The sequence below is a fragment of the Triticum dicoccoides genome, chromosome 7B (genome assembly GCF_002162155.2).
Source record: "Triticum dicoccoides isolate Atlit2015 ecotype Zavitan chromosome 7B, WEW_v2.0, whole genome shotgun sequence".
Lineage (NCBI taxonomy): Eukaryota > Viridiplantae > Streptophyta > Magnoliopsida > Poales > Poaceae > Triticum > Triticum dicoccoides.
Genome location: NC_041393.1, coordinates 124,692,527 through 124,703,802, shown reverse-complemented (window position 1 = coordinate 124,703,802; position 11,276 = coordinate 124,692,527). Strand labels below are relative to the sequence as shown.

Genomic DNA, 11,276 nt, shown 5'->3' with positions numbered 1-11,276 from the left:
AAGCTCAAGGCGTGGTTCCTGGCAGAGTGCGGCCTTATCCTGAACCAGATATCGGAGCCTCCGACGCCAACGCCACAACCCAGCCCGAGTGATGATGCCTCCGCGACGTCCAGCAGCACAGAAGCCGCCGACCAGTCCAGAAGCCGCGCCGACTCCTCCTAGCCCGCGCACGCCGGCGACGACGCCGGAGGGCGACCTCGACGTTTGATGCATTCCTTGTGCGTCCTTTCTTTTTTGTGCGCCGAACTATTTGCTTGTCCTTTCATTTGATCGCCGAACTGTGGCACTGATCGCCGAACTATTGCGATGATCGCCGGATTATGGCGTTTTTTTTTGAAACGGGAACGATCAAGTTTGAATATGAGATGCGTGGTTGGGGCCTTGGGGGCGGTACCTGGGAGCTAGGGCCTTGGTCGCCCCCGGGGACTAAAAATCGTCGGGTGGACGCCGGCCTATGCGCTGGAGGGCCAAACGAGTGGAGATGCTATGAGAAAACAGAGGAAAAACTCAAAGCTGAAGATCTTGCCGGCGGGCAGAAAACGTCGGCCGGCCGGCCGGCGCCCGCCTTAACTAGCCGCTATCCCGGGTACCCTGATCCAACTGCCCTTCACGTGCAGGAGCAGCCGACGGCCGCACGAGGCCTACCACTACCGGTTAACCGCCAGCCAGAGCCAACGCTCGGCTCAGTCAGTCCAGCCTGCGCCCCCCTCCACCGCCACCCCGGCCCCACAGTGGATGCACCAACCCCACTGAGCGCCGGGCCCCACCGCGAGGCACACCTAATATGACGCCACCTCCCCCACCCGCCTCACTCTCTCTCCGGCCCTCCCTCCTCGTTTTGCCGGCCTCCCTCGCCACCTCGACTCGCCTCGCCCTCCATTTCGAATCCCGCACAGCCGACGTCTAGCGGGGCGCGCCGCCGCAGCGACGGGGACGGGGCTGTGACCCTATCCCGCCGCGCCGCCCCCCTTCCGGCCGGCCGCTCGCGGCGCGCGCGTCGGGCGGGGCGTGACCGAGACGTTCTGCAGGGGCGAGATCTCGCCGCCCGCGCCTGCTGCGGCTGGGCTTGTGGAGGTTTGGAAGCGGCCGGTGCGTGCTGCAGCGGAGGAGGAGGAGGAGGAGGGCCGCGGCCATGGCGGGGTCGAGGTTCGGGTCGTTCAAGTCGGACAAGGGGGACTCGGCAGCGGCGGCGGCGGCGCCGCCGCAGAGGAAGGACCCGTACGAGGTGCTCGGGGTGGCCCGCACCGCCACCGACCAGGAGATCAAGAGCGCCTTCCGTCGCATGGCGCTCAAGTAAGGCTGCTCGCCGGCTCTGTCTCAGATTCGTGCTATCGTCGTGCTGCTGCTGGTGTTGGTTGTTTTTTTCCCTCACCACACTGGTGTGGCGTGTCCGTGTTTAGGTGGGAGGTTTCGTTCGTATGTGCGCGGAACAGTGCGCATTTTGGACATCATTCAGGCACCTTTGCGTGTGCTTGTTTAGTGAAGTTTTCAGCTACGTCTGTCACCAATTGCGTGTTTAGGCTTTTCTTTCCAGCCTCGGTTGGGGGCCACTTTTTTCTTTTCTAAACGTTTGTTGGTGCATGTAGTGGTAGCTTGATGTAGAATTCAAGTACATACTGATCTCAGTGTTGTTGTTACTTCTAAATTTCGGCAGGTACCATCCGGATAAGAATGCTGATGACCCTGTCGCATCAGACAAGTTCCAGGAAGTCACCTTTTCTTACAGCATTCTGTCGGATCCCCATAAGAGGCGGCAGTACGACACGTCAGGATTCGAGGTAATCAACTGATGAATCGGTGTGTGTTAACCATTTTATCTGAACATGGTATGGTAACTGTTGCACGATGTTTCAGGCCATCGAAACTGATAGCCAGGAATTGGAGCTTGACCTATCCAGTCTCAATACCGTAAACACCATGTTTGCAGCTATTTTCAGGTACACTTTCTAAATGGTACATTTTTCCTCCAGTAATTTGCTAGCCTGTGCCTTGCTGTTGTTTTGATTTTAGGCACATATATGCAGCAAGCTTGGTGTACCAATTAAGACAACTGTTTCAGCAACCGTTTTGGAGGAAGCATTAAATGGGTCTATTGTGGTTTCACAGCTCCAGCTAGGAAACCCTGTGCGCAAGAAGGTTGGCAACTAGCTGTCCATTATGTGATGTTTCTTTTCCGTGTTAGTAAGACTTAAGTTGTTGCATGTGTCCAGGTGGAAAAGCAAACAGCTCATTTTTATTCTGTAGACATCACAGAACAGGAAGCTAAGAAGGGGCTAGTTTGCCGTGTGCATTCAACTGAAAAAAGCAAATTTAAGGTCAGTTTTCAGAAGCAAAATACCTTTCCTATTATTTCCTCTGTTTAAGTTCACTCAATGGATGTGTAATTCTGTGATATGTGAGAGTATTGTTCAAACTTTTTATTTGTGTCGTGGAGAATGTATGATTCCTTGTAAGATTCCATGAAGTAAACATTTGGCTCTCCTTTTTTACAATGATTGAACTACAACCATATTAGTACTGCCAATTCTTCCTTTTCTTTCAGTTTGCGCTCCTGTTTTCACTTTCTTAAGTGCACTGTGTGACTGACTAAAGGACCCTGTTTGGCTGGAAGCCAAATTTTGCCACTCTCCTTAGCCAAGTTTTTGGTTTGTAGCCATGACTTAGGTGTGTGGCGTGCCGAACCTTTTGTTGTAGTTAGGTCTCATGAATCATAGACCTATGAAGGTTTCACAAGATCACTTGACTTGACCAAGCTAAGTTGTAGCTTCATCATTCTTAGCCACAATTAGCCATGTTAGGCCAAAAATGTTTGGCATGCTTAGGTACTCTTAGGTTTCAACCAAACAGGCCCTTTATTCATACCAGATTGCTTTTGGTTGCCACAAATGAAAGAAAAAGACAAACTGACCTTTTGCTTGAAGTCGTCCAGTGGGTAGATTGAGCGTGTAGAATGCAGTGTGTGTGGTCCTACTATGTAGGTAGGGGTAATAGTTTGTTCACGGCTCTAGGTTCAATTGGAAGGTTACTATTCAACAAATCTTGGCAGAAATGAGTCATATAAGGCCATCTCCCATAGCAGAGATAAGTGTGTTTCCCATGGCTCCACATTATCTTGTATCAATATTTTAGACAGCCACGAGCCCACTAAAGTGCTAGAGACAATGGTTTACTCTATTGAACACTGAAAATTGGCCCACATGCTCTGTGCCGATAGACGTAAGAGATGGCTTGGGTTGTCTACTTGTCTTTGAAGTTCTCTTTCTTCCAGATCACCCAAAATCCAACATGGCAAAGCTAATAGACAACCCACATCACACTATTTTCATGCCGAAAGTCAGAATTGTTTAACATATTATTAGGTGATAAAAAATAGTTTTGCCCTACCAGGTTATAACTAACATGCATTGGCACATGTGCTGTGACTCTCAAGAGGGAGGGAGGGCCCAAGACATCTCACATCCAAGAGTATGGAGTATGCCGACCAGTGTTTAAAGATTGATGGGGAGATCCCCATTCTGATGGTATCTAGCATTAACCAACCATGATGTGATAGTGACAATTATTTTGTATGCTGTGATACGAGTTATATTGGGGCAATGTTTAACCCATAAACTTGTCACTATATGGTAGCCCTTTTCTGCCAAAGCCATAATTTTATTGGAACTGTGATGTACATGAGGTCACGGGTTCGAGTCCTGGAAACAGCCTCTTGCAGAAATGTTTGAAATGGCTTCGTACTATAGACCTAAAGTGGTCAGACCCTTCCCCGGACCCTGCGCAAGCGGGACGTGCACTGGGCTGCCCTTTTTGTGATGTACATCTACTTCCTCTGTAAAATACTTCCTCTGTACTATGGACCCAAAGTGGTCAGAACTGTGATATATTTCTTTACAGAGGGAGTACAAAGTAGCCAGTGAAGGAAACAGTTCTAGGAATATATTTGACAAAGCCCTAATATTATTCCCTGCCTCCCTGGTGTAACTATTTTTTTGTATACACCTGTTTTTCTGAGGCTGTACAATTTTTTTATGAGATGAGTTTTTTTATTGTGCTATGTCTGTCATAGTTTAAGCATTTAGTGCATGTTCTATTCGATGGATATTTGAAGCGCTCCAAATTTCACAATGTTTTCCTTTACTTGGGCCTTTATAGAACATGACTCTGTTTTTTTTTCTTTAATTGCAGCTGCTTTATTTTGAGCTCGAAGAAAATGGTGGGTTGAGCCTTGCACTGCAGGTACATATACCAAACTTATTTCTCTCCTTTTTCCAATTGATACTAAAAGAAATACTTATTCATATAACTTAAATAATTTAAATCGGCTGGAGGAGTCAAGCATCAGTGCATCACTATTACTCCCTCTGTAATTACTCACTATAACTCCTTCCGTCCCAAAATAAGTGTCTCAACTTTGTACTAACCTTAGTACAAAGTTACTTTGTACTAACCTTAGTACAAAGTTGTACTAAGCTTGAGACACTTATTTTGGGACGGAGGGAGTACTACTTTAGTGATCTAAACGCTCTTATATTTCTTTACAGAGGGAGTATGTACTACTCCGAGCAATATAATTTGTGAACTATTTGTCTTAAGAATTTATTAATATTAATATTATTATTAATATTTAAAGTATGACAATATGAAATAGCACATCACCTGTGGTATTACAGTATTACTCCTTTCGTTCATAAATATAAATGTTTTAGATATTTCAATATGGACTACATACGGACTGAAATGAGTGAACAAACACACTGAAAACGTGTCTATATACATCTGATTCACAAAAAAGTTGAACATCTTATATTTCTGAACAGAGGGAGTACTAAACTTGACATGAACAAGTTTGAGGATTTGTATGTTTTTGTATCGTAGATTTATTCTTAAACTGCAATGCCATGAAAGTAGCAAATATTTGCTTGGATGAGTTTCCGTTTATCAAATGTGCTAGAACAACTGTTGTGTTAGATTTGTGATGTGTTTCACTAACATGCAGCTTGCTGCAGGAAGATAGTGTAAAGGCCAGCAAAGTTTCTTCTGCAGGAATGTACTTTCTTGGGTTCCCTGTGTATCGTTTTGAGCAAAATAACTCAGTGAGTTTACAAAAGTTCGTCTCTTTGGGTTATCCAAGTGATTCGATGGTATTTTCCGCCTTTCTAAGCTCCGGTTACTTTCAGGCACCAGCTGCGAAGGATCCTGATAGTGCATTCTTTAAAAGGTTGGATAGTTTCCAACCATGTGACATTAATGAACTGAAACCAGGAACCCACTTTTTTGCCGTCTATGGTAATGTCGTTTATTGATTGCTGTGGTTTTAATTAACTTAGGCAGTGTGGTACATCCTAAACTCAGATTCCTAATTCAGGTGACAATTTCTTCAAAAGTGCAACATATACTATAGAGATTGTCTGCGCTGAATCTTTCCCTACTGAAAAGGAGAAGCTACAGAGTGTTGAGGCAAAGATACTCACAAAAAGAGCTGAGCTGTCTAAATTCGAGACAGAGTACCGTGAAGTATGTGCTCACCTTTCTTTACATTTATTTTCTATCAGGTTCTTTCTTTGCACATCAGCATGGCAGGGGTACATTCTTAAATAACACGATTTGCAGGTCTTGGCAAAGTTCACAGAAATGACTAGCAAATACACACAAGAAATGCAAACGGTATGTTTGGTTCTGATGCTTTAGCTCATTTTGCTCCTTATGATGGTCTGATCTGGGTATTCGTGGTCTTCTGTAGATTGACGAGCTTCTGAATGAAAGGAATGTAATCCATGCATCCTATACCAACAATCCACCTCTAAAACGGACTTCAAGCAGGAATAAATCTAAATCTTCACCTTCTTTCAAATTTGATGAAGAAAAAAACCAGAGGAAAGAAAAGAAAGTGAAGGATCAGCACATGGAGGGCTGCGGAAGTGAAGATGATGACTCGAGTGAAAAGAAAACCAAAGAGCGGTCCGCAAGGAAGAGATGGCTAAACATTCCTTTCAAAGTTGACAGGAGAAAGCCATGCTGACCATAATGGTACTAAGTTAATAACCTAGTCTTCTTCAGCTGTGCTATTCTGCTGTGAATCATCCTCTGCACCACAGCACTAATATTTCACATTTTATGCTGTTTCTGTAGGTAAGCGTACAAGTGCAATACAAACTATTTTCATTTTGACTGCCCCAGAAGAACTCCTTCGCCGTTACCTCTTTCCTTAGTGCTGTCTACTATATTTCCTGCAAAGATTGGGTGCAACCCTGAGTTCATATGATGTATGGCTACGAGGCACGAGCACTCGTAGCTTCTAAGGTCCCCTGCTGCCACCATAGTCCAGTTCCATATTCTTTCGAGTGTGATAAATGTCAATTTTGATATCATTGGCTGTGTAATCAGTTGTAAATATTAGTTATCTCGTCCCTGTTGCACATTAGCTCTTTCCCCGCTTTCGACTCCTGATGTGTAATTAACCGAACACAATATTTTCCCCTCCCGTGAATTCATTTGTAGTTTACTGGAAAATATGAGCAATATTCAAATAACCACAATTCACAAGTAAAAAAGATACAGTTAACATTTCTAGCGGAAAGAAAAACATTTAAAACAAGGTTATACAACCTAAAATGATATGGTATTATAAACAAAGACACAAGGTACAGAGCTTGGTTGATACCCCCTCCGTCTGAAAATACTTGTCATCAAAAAGAATAAAAAATACTTGTCATCAAAAAGAATAAAAAAGTATGTATTTAGATGTATTTTAGTTTTAGATACATCCTTTTTCATCCATTTTGATGATAAGTATTTTCGGACGGAGGGAGTATCTCACAGCAGGCCAAGAAACGTGTGAACACTTGGAAATATCCAGTCGTGAAAATTTGTGGGGTATTTTGAATATAAAAACTGAAAGTAAATCATAAATATTTTGAAATACTAGGAAATCGAGGAAATGTACGTGCTCATTGTTGAAACGTGATATCTCTGTATTTATTACCGACTGATTCTCCTATTATCTCTAGTCTTGTATAGCTGATTCCTAGGGATATTGTAGGGGTTAGTTGGTTGTTACGCAAGACACCACCTGTATATATTGTAACACACTCCGATGAATACAATTAAGTTGCATCCTATAGTCTTCTACATGGTATCAGTTTTCTACCAATCTCCATCGCTTCCGCCCTAAGCCGCCTGATGATGCCATAGACCTAGGGTAGGGTCATAGGCCTCACCTATACACCCCATCCAAGGTTACTATCCTAGAAGCAAAGGCATTCAAAGAACAACATAGGGTATCAATTGGAGTCGTCGAGTGCAATCCACTCGACCAATCATCTCACTCGGATACCCCTCACTCCTAAGTTCACCCGACCAAGACCAAGTCATTCGACTATATAGGAAACCACTCGACCTGCAGGAGACCAGGGGTCACTCAGGACGGCAACGGTCAGGCGTTCATTCCGTAGTCTTAAAGGTCATTAAATACACTTTATAGCTGGCGTTACTAGTAACGCCCTGTCTTGATGTACATTGAACCCCTGTAATGGAGGTGGGCTGGGGTCCTGGCACACTCTATATAAGCCACCCCCCTCCACTGGGACAAGGGTTCGCACCCCTTGTAACACACACTCCCATATTCCAGTCGACCGCCTCAGGGCACCGAGACGTAGGGCTTTACCTCCTCCGAGAGGGGCCTGAACTCGTAAACTCGCGTGTACATCCTCGCCATAGCTAGGGCCTTGCCTCCTCATACGTACCCCTATTCTTACTGTCAGACTTAGTACCACAACAGTTGGCGCCCACCATGGGGCAAAGCGTCTTAGCGACTTCCGGCGAGGTTGCATTTTCTTTGATCTTCATCAACATGGTTTCCAGCGGCGGTTTGGTCATGGGCCGCGAGTTCCGACTCGGCGCGCTCACTTTCATCGCCGACGACTCCGCCTGGCTCCAGGAGGCCCCCCTCGACGTCGAGGCTCTCCCGATCCGTGGTTCGTCGCACTTCCACGCGAGTGCTTGCGGCGTCCTCCTTCGGCAGCCATTGACCCCGTATCAGTCGGTCCTTGCGTCGTCTTCTCACTCCGCTGGACGCCATCGCAAGCGATCTGGTCGATCGCGGCTCTAGCGGTGGGTGAGGCACGCGGTGGCTCGTCAGGTGCTCACCCCCAGGTCGCGGCAATCGAGCCCGACGTATTTCGCTGCAGTCAAGTCGACCTGTCGACTGACTTAGCAGACACACTTTCCGAGAGCGGGAGCTGTGACCCCGCGGCAAAAGTCCTTATGGTCGACTCCCATCGCAGCCCACCTGGTTTCCGTCGCAGCGGCGGCAACGGGGCGGCGATGGCCCGTCATACGGCCACGAGGAGTATCGGACCCAACCTCTCAACTCGCAGCAGAGGGAAGAGCTGCACTGCCGCAACGTGGAGGCACTCCAGACCCCCATCGTAGGGGAGGTCGCCGAGGCTCGGGCCTTGGAGGCAGTGCGCCTGGCCATGCTGGCTGAGCGCACTCGTTTGGAGAATCTCCAACAGTCTCTCGACGTCCATGCCCGTCGACTGGTCCCCTTGTCCAGTCGACGTCCATGATAGTTGTTTCCACCGGAAAGTCAGGTATTCCGCACACCGATCCAGAATCTTGCAGCTGCTGCGCGTATCGCAGTCCATTCAACCGTCCTGTTCAGAGGCTGGAAGAGGTTTGGAATAGATCAGGGCGCTGCTCCGAGCAGCGGGAGACCTGAACTCCACCGTGTCCCAGTCGCGGAACAGAATCCACAGCAGATCAGTAAGGGCAGACACCGTTCAGTCGGCACACAGTCCTGGGTCACCTTTGCGGCGTGAAGATCGTGATCACCGCCGAGATCGGTACCTGGGAAGAGCTCATGGAGAGTATGATCATGAGTACGCCCGCGACAACCACCGTCGATCGCCTTCGCCCCTTCCGAGGGACGGGTCATACGCGCCTTGGCGGTATGATGACAGGCGTCCGTATGGAAATGACCACAGAGTTCTAGTCGACCCAAGAGAGCTTGGCTTCGACGCAAGGTCAGTCCTTGTTCAGGGTTTGGTCGACCGGAACAGAGCATACATAGAGGGGCTGGATAGAGATAGGCCCAGCGGAAGCAGGGTCCAGGTTTCTGGCCCTGAGTGTTTCGGAAGAGCCATCAGAGCCGCTGAGATCCCTCACAACTTCAGATTGGCGACTGGCGTTAGTAAGTTCACAGGAGAATCAAAGCCTGACACTTGGCTTGAAGACTACCGAGTGGCTGTGCACATTGGTGGCGGCAGCGATGAGGTGGCCATGAAGCACCTCCCTCTGATGCTTGAAGCTTCTGCCAGGGCTTGGCTGAATCAGCTGGCCCCTGGGAGCATTTTGAGTTGAGATGAGTTAGCCCAAGTGTTTACCAAAACATTTGAGGGCACCTGCAAGAGACCTGCTGGTCTGCCAGAATTGCAGCATTGCATGCAGAAACTGAATGAAACCTTGAGACATTATATCCAGAGATGGATCACTCTGCACCACATAGTGGAGAATGTGTCAGATCACCAAACAGTCTATGCCTTTAAAGAAGGCATTCACTACAGAGAGCTCAATCTGAAATTCGGTCAGACCGGAGATATGTCTCTGGCTCGGATGATGGAGATTGCCACCAAGTATGCTAACGGTAAAGAAGAAGACTGACTCCGGAGTGGTAAGAACAGACTAGTCGCCCAGGACACCGAGGAGGAAATTCCAGTCGGAAGCAGAAGCAAAAGGCTGAGGCAGCAGGCCCTGCCGAGGCAACAGTGTTGAATCAAGGAAAGTTCAAAGGGAAGCCCAAAGGGCCTTGGATACCTAAGAAAGTGAAGGACCAAGCAGGAAATGATGTGATGGATTTGCCGTGTCATATTCACACCAAGAAGGATGAGGAGGGGAACCTGATTCTCCCCAAGCATACAACTCGGCAATGTCGACTCCTAATCCAGAGCTTCCGAGAAAGCCAACCCAGTGAAAAGGACAAAGAGTCTGATAAGGAGGAAGACAAAGACGATGATGGTGGTTACCCCAATGTCAATGCCACCTTGGTGATTTTTGCTGATCTAGAGAGCAAAAGTCCACTGAAGGTCATTAACAGAGAGGTGAACATGGTTGCTCCGGCAACACCAAAGTATTTGAAGTGGTCAAAAACCCCTATTACATTCGACCAGTCCGACCACCCACCACGCGTTGCTACCCCTGGGCACCAAGCGCTAGTGGTCGACCCAGTCGTTGGGGGCAACCGACTGACCAAGGTTTTGATGGATGGTGGCAGTGGTCTGAATATCCTATACACTGAGGCCCTCAAACGAATGGGCATTCCGATGTCCAAGCTCAGCGAGAGCAACATGCAATTCCATGGAGTCATCCCAGGAAAGAAAGCTGATTCACTCGGTCAGATCACTCTTGACGTGGTTTTCGGCGATGAGAAGAATTACTACAAGGAAAAGTTGACGTTTGAGGTTGTGGATTTCCACAGTGCCTACCATGCCATTTTGGGCAGACCTACCTATGCTAGATTCATGGCTCGACCGTGTTATGTGTACCTCAAGATGAAGATGCCTGGCCCCAAAGGCGTGATAACGGTTGTTGGTAACCAACAAAGAGCAGAAGACTGTCTTCGGGACGGTGCAAAGATAGCGGATGAGCAGATGGCAGCAGTGGAGTTTCAAGAGTACCAGAAGACTGTAGATCCGAGTGATTTGCTGCGTGCCAAGAGGCCTGCCTTGGAGTCCGCATTTCAGTCGGCCGGCAAGACCAAGCCAGTCCACATTCACCTGACCGACCCCAATGCTGCTCCGACCCATATCTCAACGACACTCGACAGCAAGTAGGAAGAAGCGCTCATCCAGTTCCTCCGTGAGAACTGGGACATCGTTGCATGGAAGCCATCTGACATGCCAGGTGTACCCAGGGGACTGGCTGAGCACCGTTTGCGAGTTGACCCAAAGGAAAAACCCGTTAAGGAGCATCTCCGTCGGTCCGCCGCGGAGAAGAGAAAGGCAATTGGCAAGGAGGTAGCTCGGCTTCTAGCCGCTGAGTTCATCCGCGAGATATACCACTCCGAGTGGCTCGCCAATGTCGTTATGGTTCCCAAGAAAGATAAATCATTTTGAATGTGTATTGACTTCAAGCACATCAATCAGGCCTGCCCGAAGATCATTTTCCTCTGCCCCACATCAACCAGATAGTCGACTCAACTGCGGGATGTGAACGACTGTCCTTTCTGGACGCTTATTCCGAGTACCATCAGATCCGACTGTATGGACCCGATGAGATAA

General features: G+C 47.8%; 1 protein-coding gene across 1 annotated transcript; it reads left to right on the top strand.

Moving 5' to 3' along the window:
- Positions 1 to 828: 828 nt before the first annotated feature.
- LOC119337722 (chaperone protein dnaJ 16-like) lies at positions 829 to 6,443 on the top strand. The gene is made up of 12 exons (XM_037609879.1): positions 829 to 1,293; positions 1,655 to 1,778; positions 1,855 to 1,937; positions 2,025 to 2,136; positions 2,211 to 2,315; positions 4,186 to 4,236; positions 5,007 to 5,093; positions 5,178 to 5,286; positions 5,366 to 5,514; positions 5,611 to 5,664; positions 5,741 to 6,027; positions 6,130 to 6,443. The coding sequence occupies exons 1-11, from the start codon at positions 1,133 to 1,135 to the stop codon at positions 6,017 to 6,019; spliced, it is 1,314 nt and encodes a 437-aa protein (XP_037465776.1). The 5' UTR covers positions 829 to 1,132; the 3' UTR covers positions 6,020 to 6,027; positions 6,130 to 6,443.
- The last annotated feature ends 4,833 nt before the right edge of the window (positions 6,444 to 11,276 follow it).